We start from the raw sequence: 24,949 nt of genomic DNA on the forward strand, positions 1-24,949 counted from the left end.
CTTGTTTCCTGAGCTGCCCTGGGTAATCCGGGGTATAAAAGGGTTGAGTTTCCTGCTTTAAGAGCGCTGGAGGCGTTTCTAGCCAGGGACAGGAGTCATGAACCTTATGCCAGCGCTGACCCTCCTGGGTGTCACCACTCTGCTACCCGGTACGTGAGAAATTCCACCTGGAAGGGGACATCTGTCCCATGAAGTGGAACAAGGTAACCGACTGAGATGACGCTGATCTTCCCATCCCAGGTGTACCAGCTCTGAGATGCCAACGTGGCAATATAGAGGCTGTGCGCAATGCCTCAGAACTGCCCCTTGAATGGAAAACCGGCGAGGAAACTTGTGAGGTTGGTGAGGGTTGCCAAGACCTGGTGATGCTTCTGGAGAATGGTAAGAAACTCCCTGAAGAGCCCGGTCCCACTGCCCTTGGGCATCCTGCATCCCTGGGAGGGGCTCTTCCTCAGCGGCAGGTGCAACCCATCCATGCCCGGTCCCTTCTTTCTTAGCATCTCACCTACTCATGGAGTGAGCATGCCCACACTCACTCCAGGATCCTGGAATCCCAATCGCCACCTCCACCCGCTTTCCCTTCTTCATCCAGGACCCCAAATAAACTTGTTGATCAGCAAGGGCTGTGTTAAGATTGGGGACCAAAAGCCCCAGGTTACCTGGCTCAGGACCGGTCCTGGACTCTCTATCGTCTCCTACATCCAAGTGTGTCGCCATAGTGACTTCTGCAATGCTGTGTCCAGCACTGAGGTTCTTGGAGACCTACCCACACCCACAGGTGCCACAGGGAGGAAGAATGACAAGAGGGGGTAGGGGGGTAGAGTCCTATAATGAAGTGGTGGAGCTATGGGAGAGAAATCAGCACACAAGATTATTCTTTTACAAACACTCACTTGCCAACAGAAGTTTGGCCAGCTCACTGGCTCCATCCCACCCTTTACTGCACATCTGTCCTTCTCCCTCTTCCAATTCACTCACCCTCTGTTTCTTCCCACCCTCTCCTCCCTCCATCCTGTCTCAGAATGCTCCTGCCAGCATTCTACAACAGGGTTGGAGTTATGAGGTAGCTATATTTTCTGATGTTGAACCACCAGCCTTCAACTCTGGAGCTTGATTCCCCCCCCCCCCCCCGCTCTTCCAGCATGGTGCCTCTTTCTGGGTGGCTTTCATATAGGTTTCTGTGTTTCCTTTACCTAAGGGCATGATCATGCATATGTGTAGAAGCCAGAGTCTAACTTGGGGTGTTCTTCCTTATAAGCCATCTAGTTAGTATCTTTGCAACGAGGTCTCTCCTCGGAACCTGGAGCTAGCTCACAGAGTATGTTCGGCTGGCCGACCAGCAAGCCTCAGGGATCCAGTTGGCTCTGCCACCTAAGTATCAGGATCATCAGTAGATGAGTGCACTTAGCTTTATACATGGATGCTGGGAACTGAAAGCAGATCCTCATGTTGCCAAGGCGTGTCTCTCCAGCCCTGGCCTGGGATTTTGTCCTGCCTTGCTGCTGTCACATGACATCTGCGCAATGGCGCACTGGAGGATTTGCTGAGCAAATCCTTACTTTCCTTCACGTTCTGACCTCAGCCCCGGGGTCTCTGATCACCTCCATACCCCTTCTGCCCTTGATTCCCCAGCTAAATCATAGCCTGAAATCCCTGAAGTTGGGCCTGTATGAGGGGAACCTCAGGAGGGAATGTTGGGTAACAAAGTAGAGAGGAGGTGTCAGAACCACAGCCAGGTCCTCCCCACTGCCCCTCACCTTATCTGTCGCCTGCAGTCCCAGGGACCCTGCGCTGCCCACTCTGCCTTTCCGGAGATGGTTGTGAGAATGCACACATGCAGATCTGCCCTGCAGGCAGCACACACTGCTACAGTGGAGTCCTCAGGCTCAGGGGAGGTAAGTCTGGACACCGGGCCCAGGGAGAGGAGGTTAGGCATTGATATCTCAGTGTCTGGAGAACAAGGGTAAACTGAGTTTGGGCACTGAACCTGCAAGAAAGTGCAACTGGCCTGCCGGAGCTGGGTTTGCCTGAGATTTGGGTAGCTGTTTGTCAGCTTTCTCTCCCCGCCCAGACCTCTTCCCTCTTCCTCTTTCCCTTGCCTAGACAACATAATCACTAATCTGAAGGTGCAGGGCTGCATGCCCCAGCCAGACTGCAACCTGCTCAACGGCACCAAGGCCATCGGGACCTTGGATATGAGTGAAAAGTGTGGTCTTCAGTTGGGTGAGTAGGAAAACAAGGCTGAGCCTCGGCACGAGAGCATCCTTGTAAAGTGTGGAACACCCTAAAGCCACCAACCAAGCCATTCCCAAGAAGTCCAGAGGCTTATCACTCACTGTAGGAGCGTGAGGACTCTTCCAGAGGGTGACTGGAGGGCTAGAGAATGTGTGCCTGCAAGAGATGTCCAGCTGCGGGAGACAAGAAACGGGTGTAGTCACGGTCAGAACTAGAGAACGGAGACACAGCAACAGTTAATGTTGAACTGAATGCGGGTGCTCTGGGTGGAACAGAGGGGTGAGGAGGAAGGCTGCTAAGAGGGGGTTCCTCTGTGATGCTTTGCAGCAGTCAGCTCAGGACCATATGCTAGGGCTCTGGTGGAAGTGATGCCAGCCTTCTTTGTATGGGCCTGGGAAAGCCGAGGTCTCCTGGCAGCTTTTGTTTTAGTGGGTTTGTCTGGGTGCATGTGTAGGGTGTGTTCATGTGTGAATGGATGGATGTGTGTGCCCCCATGTGAAGGTCAGAAACCAACCTCAGACATCACCCTCAGGAACTTCACCCACCTCCTTTGAGATGGAGTGTGTGTGTGTGTGTGTGTGTGTGTGTGTGTGTGTGTGTGTCATGTCAAGGGTCTGAAGTTTGCCAATTAGGCCAGACTTGGTGGTCAGTGAGCCCCAAGAATCCACCTGCCTCTGTTTCCTTAGTACTAGGATTGCAGGCATGTGTCCTACACCCAGAGTTTTGAAAAGTATTTTTTTAGTGTGTGTGTTTATGTGTGCAGGTTCCCAGAGAGGCCAGAAAAGGGTGTCCCTGGTGTTATAGTTGGTCACGAGATGTCTGATGTGGGTGTTGGTATCTGAACTCGGATCCTCTGCAGGAAGAGCCACTCCAGCCCTAACACACACCCAGCTTTTCCCTGAGTGTTTGGGATCCCAGATTCAGGCCTCCACACTTGCATTGCAAACACTACACCGACTGAGTCTCATCACCCCAGCTCGGTGTTGACCTTTTTACCCAAGCAGATGGAAAAGCCTGAGGATTTTTCTTGATATCACTAACATCAAGAACGGCTGCCTCTCTAGCTCAAGAGAGGTCCACAAAAGGGGCCAACCTGTTAGTGTTTATGACATGTGTCCCATTAGAAAGGGGTCTCTTGGGGCATGGGGAAGCCCCTGAGGTGGGTTCGATCTCCCAATCCAGGTCCACAGGCTCTGGACTGCAACAGTGGAACCTTAGACACTGTACGGAATGTATCAGAGCTGCACCTGAGCTGGACAACAGGCTGGAAAATCTGTGAGCCAGGCCAGGGGTGCCTGGAAACATTGATGCTAATACAGAATGGTAAGAAGAAGCCCCGCCCTTATCACTAGTCACTCCCCCTGCATGCCCCTCCCACCACTCCTGGGAATGACTCCATAACCCACCTCCATGGCACTGGAGTCTAGGACTCCTTCGTGAACAGGTGAACCCCTCCTGTGCCTGGGCCCTTCCTCGCTAGCAGCTGTACCTCCTCTCACTAGGACCTGGAGGTCTGTGCTCCCAGCAGCCTCCCTCTCTTTCCAGGACAAGAATTTCACATGGTTCTCACTAAGGGATGTACTAGTGCTGAGAACAGAGAGGCTCAAATCACCAGGCACAGAACGGGCCCTGGAATCTCTATCATCACATATGTCTATGTGTGCCGCCACGGAGACTTCTGTAACGACCTATCTACGACTGAAAATCTTTGGACTCCACCCCCTGACACAGGTACCAGAGTAGGAAGAATCCCTAGAGAGGGCAAGGGGTCGTCTCGAGGAAAGACAGGGCTATGGGATAGAAGTAAGCACACAGGGGCTATTTATTTTATTGTAAATTTTTAAGTTTTTGGTGGTACTGGGGATGGAATACAGGACCTTGGACAAGCTAAGCAGGTACTCTTGATCACTGAGCCACACCCCCAGCCCCTCAATGGGGGATTCTAGGTGTTGGGGGAGGCTGCTCCTTTATTCTGGGCCACCCAGATTCAAAATAACCACACAGAAACTGTAGTAATTAAATCACTGCTTGGCCTATTAGCTCTAGTGTCTTATTTGCTACCTCTTACATCTTAAGTTAACCTATTTCTATTAATCTGTGTATTGCCACGTGGCTGTGGCTTACAGGCAAGGTTCCAGCATGTCTGTCTCCTGCGGTAGCTGCATGGCATCTCACTGGCTCCGCCTACTCTCAGCATCCAGCTTAGTTTTCCCACCTAGCTCTATTCTGCCCTATCACAGGCCAAAGTAGCTTCTTTATTCATTAACCAATAAAAGCAACACATATACAGAAGGACCTCCCACATCACCTAGGCAGGGGCTCTACCAGTGAGTGACAACCCCACCCTTGGGGCTGTTTAAAATCACCACTACCTCTACTGACCGGCAGCCTGTTAGCTCCTTCCGCCTTGACCTCAAATGCTTACACAACTCCGGGTTCCGGCTGTGCATCTCTTCTATGGTCCTCCCTGTATCCCTGTGCTGGCCTTGTCTGCACGCACCTCACTAACTCTCCTATGTTTGTTTTCTGAGGATGAACCACCAACCTCCTGCCTGGATCCTCCTGCTTTCTCTAAGGCTGATTTGGGACCCTAATGTCACATTTAGTGTCTTCTGCACTTCCTCTTCCTGTTGAACATTAGTCTAGAACATTCCCTTCTTGTTGCCGGGTGTCGAAAACAGCTTGAGACGATGCTCTGCATCTTCCCATTCTGAAACAGGACAGCTCTCTTCCCCTTGGTTATTGAGCAGAAGCTGGGAGCAAACTGGGGTGGAGATGGCTCAGTGTTAAGAAAACTGTTGTTCTCCATAGGACCCAAGTATAGTTCTCAGCACTCACCTTGGATGGCTCACAACTGCCTGTAACTCTAGTTCCAAAGACCCCGCAGTAGAGGCACCTGCACACACATATGCAAACCCACCCCTCACCCTCCATCTACACATAAATACACATAATTATAAATAGTAAAAATAAATATTTTCAAAAAATAAGTTTGGAGTAAAGTCAGTGGTCTCTTTGAGGTACTCTCATTCTTTCTTATTTAAGTTCGTGTCTCTTGTCCAGCCTTGGAAACTCCCCCAGACCCCACCTAGGAAAATAGCACCTCTTATGCTCTTGGCCAGAGGGCCTCTTCTGCACTCTCTACCCCTTTACTCCTGCAGCTGGGCCTATACAGAGAGAGTGGGGAATGCTGGTGGAATGAGTTGGGAGTCCTTTGAAGCAAATCCAGAATCCCTACTGTCCCTCACTGCATCTGCTGCTTCCAGGCCCAGGGACCCTGAGCTGCCCACACTGCCTGTCGACGCGTGGCTGTGAACACGCACCTGAGCAGGTCTGCCCTGCAGGCAGCTCACACTGCTACAGTGGAGTCCTCAGACTCAGGGGAGGTAAGCCTGGACATGGTGACCCTACCAAGTGGACGAGGAGCACTGGAAGTTGAGATTCAGTGTCTGGGAAGTGAGAGTAGACAGACAGGGCATAAGACCCAGAGGGGGGTAGGGCAGGCCTCCTGGAGCTGGGCTTGCCTCTGAGGTTTGCATGATCCTTATGTCAGTGTCTCTGTCTCTCCCCATCTCCTCCTTTCCTAGGGGGCATAGCCACCAATCTGAGGGTGCAGGGCTGCATGCCAGAGTCAGGCTGCAACCTGTTTGATGGTACCAAGGCCATCGGACCCATAGGAGTGAGTGAGAAATGCGGGCCCCAGTCAGGTGAGTTTCGTACAGGAAAAGGAGACGCATTCCCTGCACTGCAGCCCTGACAAGATGATCCTTGTGGGGTGTGGGACACCCAAAGCCACTCACCATGGCTAGCCAGCCCAGAGCATCATTTGCTCAGATGTGCACAAGCAACTGGGGAAGGGAGATTCTTCAGGGAGGCTGTGGCAGCAGCATCGAAAGGTATCCAGGTAAAGGAGATTGGGAGTGTGACCCAGGACACAAAAGCATTGAGGGGAGTGTTGGAAAATTCTGGAACTAGTGAGCTCATGTGGCCCTTCCTTATGGAAGGACAGGCTCAGTGGGAAAGGGCCAGGTGCACAGCCACCTGCTTGTTTGTCCCCATTCTATACACCCAGTCCTGGCGTCAGCCTGGGTCTCAGGGTTCCTTTTAACCACCTCCAGTCTCTTCATCCCCTTCTCCCGTCCTCATCTATGATACCCAGCAGCCTCACTCCATTGGAAAGAAAATCAGAGAGAGAATCAAATGGGTTGGGGTATGACGGAGAATGCAGGACTCAAGTGGGGGCTCAAGGAGTGTCCCTACTTGTGCAGCCACAGTGACACTCACTTGGCAGGTGTGGGTGGCGGTGGAGTTTCTCAGAAGGGATGCAAGGGAAAGAGTAGCTATCGTAGAGACAGAAAATGGATTAGGAGTATTATCTTGCCCTAGTGCGTGGTCTTGTCTATCCCAGCCTCAGTTTCCTAACATGCCTGTGTCGTCTTAACCCTCAGAGCCTCAAAGAGAGGGTGTATAGGGGCCTGGAGAGATGGCTCAGCAGGGAAAACACTTTCCACACAGCACGAAGTCCAGAGTTTGCAACCCCAGCACAGTGTAAAACTGAGCAGAGCAGCACACATCCAAACCCTAGCACTGGGGTTGAGAGAGGGAAGGGAAGAAGCAGATGAATTCCCAGAGCCTCTGCTATGCCAGTCAATAAGATCTGGGTTCAGTGGGAGTCTGTGTCCCAAAAGATAAGGTGGAAGATACCCAGAATCAACCTCTGCCCTCCACATTCATGTGCACACACAACACACACACACATGCATGTTCACACACCTGCACACACTCACGCACACACACATGCATGCTCACACACCTGTCTATAAGCGTGCACGCTTACACACCTGCATACACACACATCTGCACACACACACACATGCATACACATATGCATGCTGGCACACTTGTATGTAGGCATGTATGCTCACATACCCGCACACACACATCTGCACACACATATACATGCTCACACAACTGTACATACACATGCATGCACACACAAACATTTTAGAGACTTGAGTGGGTTCCTCAAATGTTCCTGTTTACATTTTATTTATTTTTTAGTACATTTACCTATTTATGTGTGTGTGTTAATATGCACACACATGGCCATGCTGTGCGTGTGGGTGGGGGGCGGTAAAAGGAACTTCAGGGAACTGGTTTTCTCTTTCCATTGTCTGAGTTCTGGGGATCAAACTCAGGACTCAGGTCGTCAAGCTTGTCGACAAGTACCTTAATCCCCAGTGCCATGTTGGCTTTGTTTGAGTTTTAATCTGTCTCACAACGTTGGTTGACTTAACGACTTGAGTTGTGTGTCACTGCTTCATGTAGCAAGTACAGAGGCGGTTTAGGGTGGCTAGCCGGTAATCCCGGAAGTCAAGCTGAGAGACCTCCTTTATAGGTTTTCTCCTCCTATTCCAGGCTCTCAGGCCCTAGAATGCAGGAGTGGGCAAGTAGAAGCCCTAAGGAAAGTGTCATCGCTGCCCCTGGAATGGACAACCAACTGGGAGACCTGTAAAATCGGCGAGGGTTGCCAGGAAACTGTCCTACTCATAGTGAATGGTGAGACCAGAGCCTCGGTGTGCGACCCTCCCCTTCTGGCTCAGCCCAGCCCACGGAGTTCTGCCTGGAATTCGCGAGGCCACGCCCCCAGCGTCCAGTCCCCACCCACCATTTCAGCACCTGCAGGCCGCCCACCTCCCTGAGGCACAACATCCCTCCAGGACCCCCGTTGTCCTGACCCTCCCGGTCTCCCTCTCTCCTTCCAGGACCCAATGTGAACTTGGTGTTCACCAAAGGCTGCACAACAGACAAAGACCACAAGCCCCGAATCACTCGGCACAGAACGGGCCCCAGCGTCTCCATTATCTCTTATACCCACGTGTGCCGCCACTGGGACTTCTGCAATGACCTGTCCTCCACCCATCCTCTCTGGATCCCACCACCTGTCACAGGTACTAGAGGGAAGTGGGGGGTCACAGGAGCAGGGGAAGGGATGACAGAATGAAGGACCCAACTGTGGTTCTAAAGAGATCACTAAAGGTGTTCATTGCAGGCTGTCCCTTGCTGTGCCCTGCCCAACCCCCACTCCCGTCCCACCTGGACTTCTGGCTCTCTCCCTTACTCCCTCACCCCTCTCTCAGGCTCCACCTATTCCTTTCTTCTCCCATGTGCCCTGAAATCTGCACCTCTGAACTCCCAGGAGCACTTCTCATAGTCACAGAACAGTGAACTGGTGGTTTTTCTTTTGTGCCCGTGTGGAGGCCAAAAGGCACAGGTGACATTCCTCAGAAGCCATACGCCTAATTTTTTGAGACTGGGGTCTTTTATTGGCCTGGAGCTCACCCATTAGGGTAGATTGGCTGGTCAATGAGCCCCAGGGGCCAGCTCATTGCCACCTCCCCAGCTCTGGCATTCTGAGACTATGCCATTCCATGTGGCTTTGGGATTCGGGGCTCTGCAGCAAGCACTTTACCTACAGAGTCATCTGATGATGACTTTCTGATGCTAAATCATGGCAGATTCTGTCACAGTCTGACCTTACCATCCCGAATGGTCCTTTTCTCTCTGCTGGGGTTAGTCACAAATGCATCCCTGGGGTCTTTCACGTTTCTTCTCTAGGAAGGATCCTGGCTTGTAACTTCCCACTGTCCTTCCCTGATGTTTGCTAAACAGAGTATGAGATGGTCTTCTCTGGAATATTGGTACCTGTCCTCCTTGATCTTTTAATAGACTTTGAAGTCACTGGTACTTTCCAGGACACCCCTTCCCATCCTTGGCCAAGTCCATATCTCTATCTGGTCACATAGAAAAGACACTGTTGGTCGGCAGGCTCAGGCACTCAGGCCTGGAGTCTCTACAGTCTTTCTTGCCTTCAGGCATGATGCCCTCTTAGGACACAGAATTTCTGTCTTTGAGCCACCATGAGACCTGAGGGCACCGAATAACTTAATTTCATCCTTAGGACCATTGGGGCCTCCCACTGCCCCTCACTGTGACTTGTCTCTCAGGTCCGGGGTCCCTGCGTTGCCCAAACTGCCTTTCCAAAGATGACTGTCCAAAGAATGCCCCTGAGCAGGTCTGCCCTGCAGGCAGCTTGCACTGCTACAATGGAGTCCTCAGCCTCAAGGGAGGTAAGCCTGGACACGGGACCCCTGGGACTGAATACAGTAAGCCAGTAAGCTGGGAGGGAGAGAGCTGGGTAAACTGAGCGAAGGAACTGAGCTTCCAGGAGTGTGGGGCCAGCCACCAGAGCTGGGCTTGCTCTGAGGCTCACATGATCTGCCGGTGAACTCTCTCTGTGTGCGCTTCTCTGTCTCTCCCTTCTCCTCCTATCCTAGGAGGGCTCATCTCCGATCTGAAGGTGCAGGGCTGTGTGTCCCAGCCAGGCTGTGACCTGCTCAACGGCACCCAGACAATTGGACCCATAGATGTGCGTGAGGACTGTGGTCCTCAGTTAGGTGAGTCGTATGCTGCAGCCTCCAAGCAACAGGATACTTGTGGGGTACCCCAAGCCACCAACAGAGGCAACCCAAAGTAGCCATTTACATGAGATCACTCTCCAGTGTTTGCCTGGGAGAAGATTCTCCAGAGAGGCTGCTGGAGGTTGGGAGGTGGTGGACCAAGGAGAGACTGTGGCCAGTGATTGGTGAGTTGACTTAGTGAGTATCATCCTTACTGACCTGAGTTCTGCCCCTGAGACCCACATAATGGAAGGAAAGAATCCATCCTAAGTTGTCCTCTGGACTCCACTTGTGTGCCGTGACGTGTGCACACCCACAGCACACAAGCAAGTGATAAAAGCACGATGATGGCCCAGGTGAGCCCGTGGGTGTTGGAGATGAGGGCTGAGTGGAAAGAAAGTCCAGGTGCAAGGTGGTCACTCTGCATGGGATTCCACGCTGTTTGTTGTCAGTGCTGTGACACCCGGAAGAGGTCACGAGAGCAAGAAGAGCTTTCTGATTGCATCTTTTTACTTTATTATCGTGTCTTCATTGTGCAGAGTGGTGGGCTTCATACTGGCATTTTCATTCAACTGTGTTGTGTACTTTGATCCCAACTGCCTCCTTCTCTCTCTTTCCTCTTTTGCTAGCCCCCTCTTTTTCCCAAATAGTCTCCTTTCTTCTTTCACATCATAGATATACAAATTTATGGGTGTGCATGTGTGTGTGTGTGAAGGTGTGTGCATGAATGCATGTGTTTTAGCATGAGAGAACATGTGAAATGTTTCTTTCTGAATCCGTTTTATTTCATTTCATGTAATGATCTGCAGTTCCTTCCTCCTTGCTTTTTTTTTTCAAGACAGGGTTTCACTGTAGTTTTAGAGCCTGTACTGGAACTAGCTCTTGTAGCCCAGCTGACCTCAAACTCACAGAGATCCACTTGCCTCTGCCTCCAGTGCGCCACTGCTGCCACCACCACCTGGCTTGTTTTTTTTTTTTTAATGACATTTCTTTCTTGTTCTTTTAAATGTATTAACATGTATTTCATTAATTTTTACCACTGTCTTGGGGGTCAGCCTTCAGCAATACAGGGCCTTGACAGGAATCCATATAGTAACAAGGCTAGAATTTGCTGTCTAGAGTGGGGGTGAGGGGGTGGGGGTGAAAGGAAAAGACACTCACAAACTCTATTAATGATTTCCTTCTTTATTCTCTCTTTTTTTTTTATTGTCTCTCTCTTTCCTCTCATGTTGTTTCACAGTTTGTATACCCCAACAGACTCTTCCAAGCAGTACAAGAGTCAAAACAGTTGTTCCATTTCTCAAGTGAATGATTATAGGTAAAAACGTTTTCCACCTCCCTCACAGGATTAAACATTTTATATATTACAGGTGAAAAGCAAATTACCCCAGGAGCCCACATACATACATACCCAAGTAACTTGTTACAGATTAACCATGTGGCAAGCAAGGTGTTCTTGTCAGGTCTTTTACTGGCAGGCTGCATTTGCAGTTACAAAGAAAGGGCCAATTATTGTATTACTTATCTTGAAAGGTAATCTGATAAGGAATCTTAAAGGGATCACAAACCTAAACTTCTGTGTATGAAAAGGAATCAGTCAGCTCTACTTTAAATCTTTAAGGGTTCATATCCATTCATTAATAGTTTTATATATATATATCAGGAGAGTGAGACAGAAATGGGTATAAAGAATTAATCATCACCTTTGGTCATCAACCAAACCTAGCAAGGAGAGTACATCAGCCTGTAATAAAAACTGGGCTGCTTTGCTCTCATTCCCTGACCTCAAAGAGTTCCTCATTCAACTCTGTGTCTTTCTAAAACTTTAGATTGTTGTCTTGGGTTTTTCACCTCAAAGCTATTTAACAAAAATATCTTAGTCTAGCTTTGTAATTTTCAAAGCTTTTCTTCAGCTGTGATGCACTGAGACCTGTAAACACATCTCCCAACATTAAGGTTAAAAGAATTTAAACTAGCTGGGCTACCGGGACTCCACTGTTAGTCATTAACTTGAGCTACAATCCACGCAGCTCCTTAGATGAGACTCACAGACCCTGGCTAAAGGGACAAAATACATATCCTTGTATTTATTTTTATTCATTAAAACTCTGTATAAGCTGTCATTATTATCAATTAGACAGTACAGCTTAGGGAGGGGTCATCTTGACAATCCACAGGTAAAAATGCCCAGTAGAATGGGATGTTTCCAAGAGATAAACACACTACATTACAGGCAGTAGAGCTCTCCCCACGTCCACTCACATCATGCTAGAAACCAGAGAAAAGGAGCTGCAGCAAACATGTAAAGGCACAGCAGAAGCAAAAGACATTCTGGGATCTGTAGTCCCATGGCTTTGCCTAAATGAGATTGACCCATCAGGGGATTCCCTCCTGGTGGAACTTCAGTTGCAGCTCACTGATCCTCTGGCATGGCCAATGGCGACTTATGTATTTGTGAGTGTGATGTGTGTATGGTATGTGCCCAAACTCCCAACATTCACCTGTCTCCACTTCCAAATGCTGGGATTTCATGGGATACTAGAGATCTGAACTAGGGGCCTCTTGTTTTCACAGTGAGTCTCACGCATGAAACTTTGGGCTCCACCCCCAGTGGAAAGTAAACCAGCAATGATAGCACATGCCTCTCATCCAGGCACTTGAGAGGTAGAGGCAGGGGGATTCGATGTTCAAGGTCATCCCTGGCTGTACAGCAAGTCTGAGCCCAGCCTTAGGTTACACGAGACCCTGTCTAAAAGGGAAACAGCAACTCCACGGTGTGCGTATGCCGTGCATGTCCACGAGCCTGATTTGGGGCAGCCTTGGGTCTTCAACTCCACGGTGTGCGTATGCCGTGCATGCCCACGAGCCTGATTTGGGGCAGCCTTGGGTCTTCAACTTCTACTTGACAGCCTCCCATCTTCTCCTCCATCTTCAGCCATCCACACCTGTAGTACTAGAGACCCCAGTGACCTTGCTTTATAGAAATGAAAATCAGGTCGGGTAATGGTGGTGCACGCCTTTAATCCCGGCACTTGGGAGGAATAGGCAAGCATATCTCTGTGAGTTTGAGGTCAGTCTGGTCTACAAGAGCTAGTTCCAGGATAGCTAGGGCTATAACACAGAGAAACCCTGTTTTGAAAAACCTAAATAAATAAATAAATAAATAAATAAATAAATAAAAATAAAATCATAAAGAATCAAGGGGCCTTTAGATATGGTGCAGAAGGCAACATTTAAGTGGGGACTCTAATGTGTCCCCACAATGTACTTAAGTGTATTACCTGTTACACACAGGACAGAGAGCCATGGACAGCCTCAATAATGATAGTAAGGCAATAGGGAGCCATGGTAGGGAAAGAGGATCCAGTAGAAATCCAGCACACCTGGAAGTATGACCTTCTCTGACCCAGCCTCTGTTTCCTCTTCTGCCTTTCTCTAACGATAGATCTTCAAGAGGGGGACTGAGTGAGTGCTGCCAGCATTAACCTTTATATGGCTTCTTTTCTTGCAGTTGGATCCGGGCACCTGAGGGCACGGACTAGAAGGCACAGGCACCAAGGCTTCCTGCCTTGAACTGCAGGAGAGAAGGCTCTTGTTGCTGTCTGTGAATGAAGTCCCACCAGAGAGTCAATTTGATACTGAGAGGGATTTTCTCTCTCTCCTCTTTCTAGCTGAAGAGGCTCTGAAATGCCAGCATGGAACATTGGAGATCACGAGGAATGTATCACAGCTGCCTCTCCAGTGGACAGCTGGCCAGACAACCTGTGGTGTGGGTGAAGGCTGCCAGGACACGCTGATGATGATAGAGAATGGTGAGAAGAGCCCTCTGGGGACAGACGCCCCTTTTACATGGTCCTGCTCCCTTAGGCGACCTCCACCCCAGCCTGCCCATTTTTGTCTGTCCAGGAGAGATGGTGAAGTTGATTCTCACAAAAGGCTGCACAACAGCTCAGGACCAAGAGGCCAAAGTCACAGAGCACAGGAAGGGCCCAGGGCTGTCTGTCACCTCCTACACCCGAGTGTGCCGCCTTGAAGACCTCTGCAATGACCTGTCTACCACAGTTCCTCTCTGGGCTCCACCCCCTGTGACAGGTGAGTGAGGGCCTTAGGGAAGCCAGCTGCTGGGGAGAAGAGTCACAGCAGGGCCCCCAGTCCCTCCTGGGGGGGGCCTTCCCCCTCTGTGCCTTCTGCATTCTCTGCATTCTCTCACCTGCACTTCAAACTCCCCCAGCTGACCTCTTCTTACAGTCCTGAAGAAAGCAGATTTTCTTTTTCTTCTTCTTCTTCTTCTTCTTCTTCTTCTTCTTCTTCTTCTTCTTCTTCTTCTTCTTCTTCTTCTTCTTCTCCTTCTCCTTCTCCTTCTCCTCCTCCTCCTCCTCCTCCTCCTCCTCCTCCTCCTCCTCCTCCTCTTCTCCTTCTCCTTCTCCTTCTTCTTCTTTTAATGATCTTAGTTTTAGTTGTATGTGCACGCGTGTCCACAGGTTCCTGCAGAGACCAGAAGAGGACATTGGATTCCCTGGAGGTTGTGAGCCTGGCAACATGGGTGCTAGGAGCCACACTTAGGTCCTTTACATGGGTATTATCAATTCTCTTTTTTCATATTTTTTATTAAAAAATTTTCTTTTCATTTTTCCTACCAACCCTAGTTTCCCCTTCCTCCCCCTTTCCGGTCCCCCTCACCTCCCACTTCCCACCTCCCATCCACTCCTCAGAGGGGGTAAGGCCTTCTTCCTTGGGGAATCAACAAGGTCTGGGATACCAACTTGAGGCAGGACCAAGCCCCTCCCCACAATATCAAGGTTGAGCAAGGCATCCTACCATAGGGAATGGGCTCCAAAAAGCCAGTTCATGCACCTGGGATAGGTCCTGGTGCGACTGCCAGGGACCTTTTTCTTCTTAAACATTCAAGCCAATGTTTCCCCTTCTTCCTCTTCTCCCAGTCCCCTTACGCCTGTCCCTACCCCCACTCTCCATTTCTGTTCTGAAAGGGACTGGCCTCCTATAGATATCAACAAAACATGGCATATGAAGTTGCAGTAAGACTAAGCACCTCCCCATGTATTAAGACTGGGCAAGGGAACCCAGTATGAGGAGTAGGGTCCTGAAAACCAGCAAAGAGTCAGAGACAGCCCCTGTTCCCATTGGCATTATCCATTCTTAACTGCTGAGTCACCTCTCCAGCTCTGGATCTTTTTGCTTTTTCTTTTCATTTGTTTTATTCAATTATGAGTAGGGGTTGCCCGGAGGCACCAGGGAGTCTGTGGCGCACAGCCGGATGAATCTGTTCTGTCCTCCAAATGTCCCAGGGGTATAACACAGAAGGTCTGCCTTGGTGACCGTTGCTTCACCCGCTGAACCTGCCCACTGACCCCCTGGGTGGGCTTCTGACAGACCCCCAGTCTCACACAGCGGCCCTGCTTTCCCTATGTATTTTCTCTCTTTCCATATGGCTGGCTTTGGTTCACTCGCCTCTCACTTGGGCTTTCGAATTTCTTCCTCCTACTGGACACTGGGTTGGGACTGCCCACTATCCCTGTGTGGTGCTAAACTGGCAGGCTTCGTGTTTCTGTGTTCTGGAATATTTTGTGATGAGGGGAAGATTTTTCTCAATTATTTAGTAAAAACTGTGAGTAAAGCCACTGGTTGCTTCCATGGTCCCTCCTCCCCTTACTCAGCAAAGTCTGCCTCTAGCCCCAAAGGTCCTCACAGCTCTCCCTATGCCCAGCCCCAGGGTCTCTGCAGGCTCTTCCTGCCCTCCTAACCACAGCCCTAGTTCCCTGTGGTCAGGCCTGTGTGAGAGGAGCCCAGAAGGGCTTGCTAGGGAGATTGAGGCATGTTGGGGAACTAAGAAGGGGTAACTGATCCAAACCCAGAGACTCCCATTGCTCCTCACTGTGTCTGTGGCTTCCCAGCCCCAGGGACCCTGCACTGCCCACTCTGCCTTTCCGAAGATGGTTGTGAGAAGGCACCCAAGCAGGTCTGCCCCGCAGGCAGCACACACTGCTACAGTGGAGTCCTCAGGCTCAGGGGAGGTAAGTCTGGGCGTGGAGACCCTGGGAGTCTGAACATGGTAGGCTGGGAGGTGGGTGCTGGGTATCTGGGGGAGAAAGGTAGACTGAGCCAGGGAATGAGTGAGGAACCAGCCTCCCAGAGCAGAGCAGGGCTTGCCTAGCCTGTAAGGCACCCAAGACCTGCATGTGTGAGCAGTCTCTCTCCGCTCTCCTCCTATCCTAGGGAAAATCATCTCCAACCTGAGGGTGCAGGGCTGCATATCCCAGCCAGACTGCAACCTGCTCAACGGCACCCAGACAATTGGACCCATGGTTGTACGCGAGGACTGCGGTCCTCAGATAAACGGGAAGCCTACAGACAAAAGTAAGTGACACTTTGTGCTGCGACCTCAAGGCAAGATGATCCTTATGGGATATGGGACTCCAAAAGTGTTGTGGTCCGGGACCAGCCCGGACCATAAATTATTTCTCGGGACCAGAGGGGAGGCGTGGTATTAAAGACACAACTCACATGGTTTTATCTGGAGGGAGATTCTCAGTGATCCCTCATGAAATCCTGAGTTTACATCCTGAAAATTTCTCACGTTTATTCTCCAAACAGACTTTATACCAAAATGTAAACTGAGGGTAAATTCATTAGCATTCTGTTTCCTAGGTAACCAGGTGAATGACTTTAGTCACTTTTACATCTTTCTATGCCCTCTCTGTCATGTCTTCCTATCTTTCTGTGTGCCTGCTCTGTCACATAGGCTGAATTGGCATCTCTATCTCAGGCATCCTCCAAATTACAAAGAAGGAGCAGAACATCATTAGCATATCCTGAGCCTGGTGACAGCCTGTCTGTAAATGCTAGGTGATCACCTCCTGTATGGCAGGTGCAAACTGTGGCCTGAGAGTCTGGTCACCATACCATGTAGAAATATGGGCCTACACGGAAGTTAACTCAGTCAGTCGCCAGTGCCATTTAAATGAGCACTCAGCCCTGTGCATCTGAAGTGATTCTCCAGGGTTGGAAGAGGTTGAGAGGTGGAGGGCCAGAGAGAGAAGTGTCCAGTTCAAAGAGGAAGGGAGGGAGTGTGGCCCAAGACCAAGAGACACGAGCCCCTTGAGGAGAACTTTAAATAAGTTTGAGAAAAGTGAGCTTGGGGGGCCTGTCCATGTGTGAAGTGAGATGTAAGAGGGAGGACATTTGGGGTGCAAAGTGGTCACCTGCTGCTGTCAGCATCCTGGCACCTGGTCCGGTTCACTCGGAACACTAGTGTTTATTTCTGATTACATCTCCCTGTACCCTGACCTCTGGTCACCCCAGATATCACACTTCACTCAGATGAACCCTCCCCCCATTCTCTCCACCTCCTACTTTTATCCCCATTCATGAGGCTTGAGGACCCTAGGGACCTTGCTCCATGGGAAAGAAAATCACAGAAAGAATGGATGGGTGTAGATGGGATTTTCTTTGGGCCACCCACCAACCAGCTCCCAAATAAAGACATGGAGACTTAATGTTAGTCATGAATGCTCAGCCTTAGCTTCAGCTCTTCCCACTATCTCTTGTTACTTAGTTTAACTTGTTTCTAGTCATCTATGTTTTGCCTCAGGGATTTTTACCTTTCTTTCATTCTGAATGTCCTACTTTGCTGCTTCCTCTGTGTCTGTTTGTCTGGCCCCTGGCCTCGCTTGTGTTTTTCTTCACCCCACCCACATCCAAGCCTAAATTCCTCTACCTACTTACTCTCCCTGCCCAGAAGTCCCACCCAGACCTCCTCCCTTGCTATTGGCTATTTTATCAGATCAATCAGATACCTTAGGCAAGCAGGGTGAAACACATCTTTACATAGTTAGACAAAGATTCCACAACAAAACAACAAATACATCACATCTTTACATAGATGAACAAAGATTCCACAGCATACATAAATGCAGCAATCTTTATATACATGAACAGATTCCACAGCATACACAAATGCAGCACCTCTTTATATAGATGAACAAATACTCCGCAACATAAACAAATGAGCACATCTGAGGGGCCTCCTGGGCTGGGTGACAGAGATACCTCAGCTTGGTCAATCTGAGCTGTGTCAGTACAGAATGGGACCCACAACTGCCAGAGATCCATGACAGTGTCAAAGAGAGCTTTATCAAGGAGGTGATTTCTCCCTCACTTGCACCCCCCATCTTAGGTTTTCTGGTAGAAATGGCTTGTCAGGGACTGGGGAGAGAGTAGGTGGACTTTTCTTTATGGGCTGTCAGCTCACAGAAAATGACACGGAAACATTATTAATTATGAAAGTTCAGCCTTAGCTTAGGCTTGTTTCTAACTAGCTCTTATAACTTGAATTAACCCATATTTTTTAACCTATGTTCTTCTACATGCTTGTAACCTCATCTCCATTTTGTCCATCCATGGTTATCCTGCATCTGGCTCAAAGCTCCACCATTCTTCTTCCCAGAGCGTGCTCTGTCCAGAAGTCCCACCTATATCTCCTGTCTAGCTGTTGGACATTTAGCTTTTTATTAAACCAATCCCAGTGACACATCTTCATACAGTGTAAAGGAATGTTCCACAGCAGGAGAGGGCTCTGTGGGTAAGAGTATTTGCTGTGCAAATGTGAGGACTGAGTTCAAGTCCATGACATCTACCTAAAAAGATGGGTGTGGCCACATACACACCCGTATCCCACTGCTATGGGAGGCAGAGACAGGAGGCTCTTGCTGATTGCTAGTCAGTCTCCAGGCCAATGACAGACACTGTCTCGAAGGAGGGATAGGAAGGAAAGCAATAGAAAAGCACATTTGTCATTCTCGTCTGGCCTTGGCACACGCATGTATACATACATTAAAATAGAAAAGATTTGTCACCAGAAAACTATGAGTGCAGAGGCCCTGACATAAGACAGACAGACAGATAGATTCAACAAGAGGATGTAGTGTTGGTGGTGTTGAGCTGTGATTTCACTTTCCAAGAAGATGAGGTGATTCTAGGATGAAGGCAGAGCTACTCCAAGCAGAGAAATCACCAAAGCCAGGGAGGCAGGATGCCACCTAGTGTGATGGGGTGTAGAGCTAGGCAGAATCCTGATGGCCAGGACCCCTTGCAAGGCCCAGCTGAAGATGAACTTTCTCCCAACGCTGAGGAACCACGGAAGGCTGCAAAAGATAGACAGGGAGGCAGAGGCCAGACCGTTCTTCCTCCTTTTGATTAGTGCTCATTAATTAAGTCTATTTTTTGTTTCTAAGACTATGAAACACTGACAGTCTGCAGTATGTTTTAAAAACGTATCCCAAGGGCTAGAGAGATGGTTCAGCAGTTCAGAGCACTGACTGCTCTTCTTAAGGACCTAGGTTCAATCCCCCAGCACCCACACAATAATCAACATGTTTGTAACTCCAGTTCTAGGGATCTAATGCCCCCTTCTGGCTTCTGTAAGGACTGCATACATATGATGCACAGACACACACAGGCACAATCTCGTACACATGAGAGTAATCATTTTTAAAAAGGGGAAAGCACATTCCACATATACTGTGCATGCCACACAGTGCACACAACAACCACAAACATGCAAACATGCATCATCACACTGTGCTTCATATATCACATCCCACACATGTTCAATCCCATGTTCCTGATTTACATGAAAATCCAAGAAACCTCATGAGCCCTCCCCCTCAATAGAACCCATAGTTCAAGGTACACACAGCACATGCTACAGGCCACACACAAACTAAATACAGATAATACAGAACACCCACCTGCCCAACACATATACAAGGCTATACCACATACATCATACATCTGTACACACCACATGTGCACCCCTCACATCTCCACATAGAGTACATAGAAAACCCATGCATGCTGCATGAAGCACAAGCCTTGGAGGAGGATCGTCGTCCCCGACTGGGTTCAGCTGGGCATTTAGCAAATGTTTATTGGGGTTCAGCAAAACCCACTGGCAGAGGCTAGAAGCACAGAATGTGTGTGGCGGCGGGGGGGGGGGGAGATCTGGGGTAGCAGAACAGCTCTTGCAAAGGTTCAGGAGTAAGGGCACCAAGGGCCATTTTAAGAAGTCAGGTCTTATTCTGGGGAAGATGGGGACCTAACAGAAGTTTCTGTCTTCTCAGGGCTTCTCAAAAGTTTCTCAGGCCTGACAGGATTACCTTATCCTTTAAGAGGACCCCTTTAAGAGCTGGGTGGTAAAGAAGGTGGAGGAGAAGTGAAGAGGGGATCCGGGAGACCCAGGACAGGCAGGCAACAACCCTGGCATCTTGCAGCTAGGTGGAAGTATTAGACATGGCCACGGTGCTCAGGTTCTGCAGTTGCTGTGCAGCATAAGACAAAGGGTTTCCTGGAGAATGCAACAGGGGCTGGAGGGAAAACATGGATGAGAATTGGGGCAGCTCTGCCTCTTGTGCCCCAGGGGAAGGAGCCACCTTAGAGCAGGATGGGGAGGATGTGGTGGGATGGAGCAGAGAGTGCAGATCTGGTTGCAGGAGCAGGGCAGGTGAGCTGCACATTCTCCCCTGGGAAATGAGGAGATGGCCAGCCCCACACTGGGGGCCATCAAGGGGGGAGGGTGCTTGTGGACACCCAGTCCCAGCTTCCAGAATTTCTGCATCCTGGGACACATGAAGTCATGTGATGTTCATGTGAGGTCGTCAGGGAAGGTCGAGCTCAAGGTCCTCTAACTGGACTGCTGTGTTCAATCCTGACCCTAAGGAGATTGAAAGCCAAAATTCTGAGTCCAGCTCTGCCACCCCCTGCCTGGGTGACACTGGACAAACCCCCAACACTTCCTGCCTCTGCTTCCCTCCCTTGAGAATGCTGCCACCTGCTGTGGGGCTGTGGTGAGGAAGTGAGACAGTCCTGTCAACAGTGAAGACAGGAGCTAGCTCTGCAGTCCCAGTGCTCTAGAGGCAGAGGCTAGAGGACTGCCAGAGGGAGGCCAGCCTGGACCACGCAGCTAGAACCTGTCTCTCTCTCACACACACACGCATGCACATGCACACACTCACACACAGACACACACACAGTGGATGCATTGGGCTCATCTGTGCAGTCATTTCTGTACCCAGGCACCGAGCAGGCCCAGTGCTCACTAGCGGTCAGCGTAGTGATCTCTTTGGAATCTAAGGCTTCTTAGTCCAAAGAAATCTATTAGTTGGGGAGGTGGCTCAGGAAATAGGTGCTTGCTATGCAAACATAAAAACCTAAGTCCAATTCCTAGCACCCATGGAGAAAGACACACACACACACACACACACACAGACAGAGAGAGAGAGAGAGAGACAGAGACAGAGACAGAGACAGAGAGACAGAGAGAGAGAGACAGAGAGACAGAGAGAGACAGAGACAGACAGACAGACAGACAGACAGAGCTATGATGGAACATGCTTGTAATCCCAGCCCTGGCAAGGCAGTGATGGGCAGACCCCACGACTTGCTGCCCAGTCCTCCTCGCCTACTTGGCCTTACTTCAAGAGCTTCAGACCACTGAGCGATCCTGTCTAGAAAAACAAGTCAAGGGTGGCTGAGGTGGCTCATCAGGTTAAAGCACTTGTGCCTGACATCCTGAATTCACTCCCTGGTCCCATGTGGTGGAGGAAGAGAACTAACTCCCAAAGTTGTGGCACATACAGAAATGCACATACGCATGCGCGCACGCACACACACACACACATACGTGCACACACACACACACACTCATACGTGCATCAATGTAATAAAAGTATATAAATAAGAAAGGAGCAGTTCAACTGGAGAGATAAAATAAGTGGCTGAAAGTACATGCTGTGGGAAGCAAGATGTGTAACTCACTCAAGATGGCAGCTGGGGCTTCCTCTGTCTTCCACATGCATGCACACACACATGAACAGGAATACACACGTGTGTACACACAAATACACACAAAAGGTAAAGTTAACTCGAGGCCACCTTCCCCATGGGGAGTATAGAATGGCTGAAGAGGAGCCCTCAGTGGAGGAGCAAGTCCTCCTCAGGAGGCTCTGAGAGGAGCAGGTGCTCAGGGAGGAACAGGGTGAACAGAGATACAGGCTTGGAGACTGTGACTTCTGAGTCCCTTAATCCAGGCAGGGATGTCACAGCCAGTGCATGGGAAGTATGACTTGGAACATGATGGCCGCCCTTAGCCCGGAAGCTGAGGGGCAGACATGGTTCCCTGACTCTCACTAATCTTGACGATTTTCCTCTCCACAGATGCTCTGACATGTTTCAAGGGGGTCATGTTGAGGCTTGGAACTGGCTTTGCTAAGGAAGCTGTCGAGTGGTCTGCTCTGTCGACCAAAGTGTGTGAACCTGAGGAGTTATGCCAGGAGACTCTCCTCCTCATAGACGTAGGTGTGTGGGATGAGACGAAGGGCTGCACTCCTGCACCAGGCCAGCACTGTCCTACCCTGGGTTCTGTGTCCTGCAGTTCCTGCCCACCTCCTCCTCTTTCTGGGCTTGCCTTTGCTGGGTGGCGAAGGTAGCCCCAAGCCCAGAGATGAGAACAGTGTTGGAACAGCAGAAGGCCCTGATGACCTCCATCATTTGAAGCATTCTTGGGCTGGGTGTGACTCAGTTCAGTGCCTGTTTACCATGCTGAAAGCCCTGAGTTTGATCCCTAGCACCAGGTAAACTGGGCACACCTGTAAGCCCAGTGCTGGGAAAGAAGAGACAGTGAAATTGAGATTTAGTGCCGTCCATACCTATATAGTGAATTCAAGACCAGGGTGGGCTGAGACTCTCAAAGAGAGAGCAAGGGAGAGAGCAAAGAGCTAGAGAAACTGAGAGAGGAAGGGAGGGGGAGAGAGGGACAAGGAAGGGGGTAAAAGAGATGGTGAGAACAGTGAGGCTGCAGCCTGTGGGAGGGGCTCAGGGAGACTGTGGAGACAGTGTGCAGCCAGGTCTGCAGGGGGCGGGGCAGAGGAGCCAGGCTTGAGCTTCAGGCTTTGACTGACACAGAACATGCTGAATTGTGTTCTTCCTGTGACTGGGAGCCCCAAGGGTCCCAAGAACCAGACCTTGTCACCCTCCCCTTCCCAGCCAGCCCAGCTTTCACTCTCTTATGCCTACAGGACCGAGGACACTCCTAATAGGGAGCAAAGGTTGCACCGGGCGTGGGGCAGAGGACAACAGTAGTGTCTCCATATACTCCCGGCCCCCTGGAATGCTGGTAGCTTCCTACACACGCTTCTGTTCCTCCAACCTGTGCAATGAAGCCAGCAGCAGCAGCGTCCTGCTGAGCTCCCTCCCGCATCCAAGTATGGGACCCAGACATTTGGGGTTTCAGCTGGTGGCTGGAGTTGAGAGCATGCAGTGCACCCCAACCTTTCTCTCTGTCCTCAGATGTCCCTCCCACTGGAGACCTGAAGTGTCCTGTCTGTGTAGAGTTGTTCGGATCCTGCTTTCAGAACACCAAATTTATCACCTGCCCTCAGGGGACCACTCGCTGTTATGAAGGGGACCTTGAGCTCCGGGGAGGTGAGTGCTGGGAGGAAAGAGTCAGGGCTCCCGGGTTTGAGGATGGAGGGAGAAAAGATGAGGCTACCTCAGATGGAAGGAGGCTGGACCTGGACCCCTGGGTCTGAGAGAGGAGGCCTGGACTCATTAAGCTAAAGGTTGGCCCTTTAGCCCTGTCAGGGAGTGGAGCTGGGACCTGGAGTCCTGGGTGGAGGAAGGAAGGCAGGTATTAGATTCAAGGTTTGGGGAAGAAGGATGGGCCTGGGATTCCTGGGTCAGAGTTTCCCAACACTGCTGGACTGTGGTACCCCTGACTGATCTTCACCCTCCAGGTGGAGTGTCTTCCACACTGAGCCTTCAGGGATGCATGTCCTCACCTGCCAAAACCTTACTCGGTGGCTCTAAAACAATCGGGATTTTCTCCATAAAAGTACTCTCTGAGGATGAAGAGGAAAATGACCAAAAGCCTCTGGATGGAGGTGCCTCGGCTTCTTCCCTGGCTTGGGTGTTAGGACTGGGGCTCTTCTTAGCCCTTTGTTTGTAGGGCTTTGTCCTCTCTGCTGAACCCATTTCCCTGCAATCCTTAATCCCTGTTGGCCACCCATACCCAGCCCTCCTCTGACGTCATAACCTAAGACCTTACACTTGGAACCTTCTGCCCATGCTGCCCTGATATCCCTCACCTAACCTCACTGATATTGACATATGGGAGCCACTGATCTCACCCTGTGCCCGTGGACACCCACATATTGGCCACACATGTGGAATAATAAAGTCTCTGTTGTTTCTCCAAATACTGGGTTTCTCTTTAGGCGAGGAGATGACGGCAGGCAGTGGGATCATGGGAGACCCGCTGCCAAGGCCAGGCTTCCTGTGTCTGCCCACAGAGCCCTCAGGGTGCTGCCACCGAAAATGCTGGGCCTCACTGTGACCTGAGAAGGGCCAGAGCACAATAAAGGGCTTTCACCTCACCTGAGTGGCTGGGTAAGAGGCTCTGAGTGACACAAATCAGGGTTATTGACACGGGAGGAGAGAATAAGGCTTGATACAGTTTCTTAGGGCCATTACCAGGTAAGTGTTGCTATTGTAGGCTTGAAAGGGTAAGGATCAGGGGACGCACACACCATACACATACCATACATATATATGCCGCATCCACACAACACACACGTACCACATGCACCATACACACAGCACATACACACACCACATCACACACCACATGCCCCATACACACACCATGCACACAACATATCCACACATCTACACACACCATATATAGACATACCATACACATATACACCACATCCACACAACACAGACGCATCACATGCACCATACATACACCACACACCACATACATGCAATATACAGACATACAACATACCACATTGACACAACTGCACACACATCCATACAACATACACACACACAATGTACACATACAACATTCACATATCCACACACACCACATACACCATACACACTACATCCATACAACACATACACACACACAGTCACTCAAACACAGGAGTTATATTTTCATGCCAGACTGAAATTCACATTTCAGAGTTTCAGGCTCTGTGAGAGAGCAGTGGTATTGCAGGAGAATTGTCTGTATTCTGTCAATCATGTTTTAAATAAACGCTGATTGGCCAGACAGGAAGTATAGGCGGGTCAACCAAGCAGGAAGTAGAGGTGGGGCATTGAGAACAGGAGTATTCTGGGAAGAAGGAAGCTCTTTCTGGAGTCCTGCACAGACCACCGAAGAAGCAGGG

The 24,949-nt window shown here is 50.1% G+C and overlaps 1 protein-coding gene across 1 annotated transcript; it reads left to right on the forward strand.

The window, feature by feature from the left end:
• On the forward strand, positions 1–23,965 carry LOC125404552 (CD177 antigen-like). The gene is made up of 21 exons (XM_048440521.3): positions 1–149; positions 241–381; positions 593–778; positions 1,776–1,895; positions 2,104–2,223; positions 3,418–3,558; positions 3,781–3,966; positions 5,502–5,621; positions 5,823–5,942; positions 7,654–7,794; positions 8,001–8,186; positions 9,243–9,365; positions 9,573–9,692; positions 13,367–13,507; positions 13,602–13,787; positions 15,608–15,727; positions 15,930–16,070; positions 21,927–22,067; positions 22,787–22,972; positions 23,058–23,192; positions 23,504–23,965. The coding sequence occupies exons 1-21, from the start codon at positions 98–100 to the stop codon at positions 23,713–23,715; spliced, it is 3,018 nt and encodes a 1,005-aa protein (XP_048296478.3). The 5' UTR covers positions 1–97; the 3' UTR covers positions 23,716–23,965.
• The last annotated feature ends 984 nt before the right edge of the window (positions 23,966–24,949 follow it).

The sequence above is a fragment of the Myodes glareolus genome, chromosome 1 (genome assembly GCF_982192425.1).
Source record: "Myodes glareolus chromosome 1, mMyoGla1.1, whole genome shotgun sequence".
In the NCBI taxonomy this organism is placed as follows: domain Eukaryota; kingdom Metazoa; phylum Chordata; class Mammalia; order Rodentia; family Cricetidae; genus Myodes; species Myodes glareolus.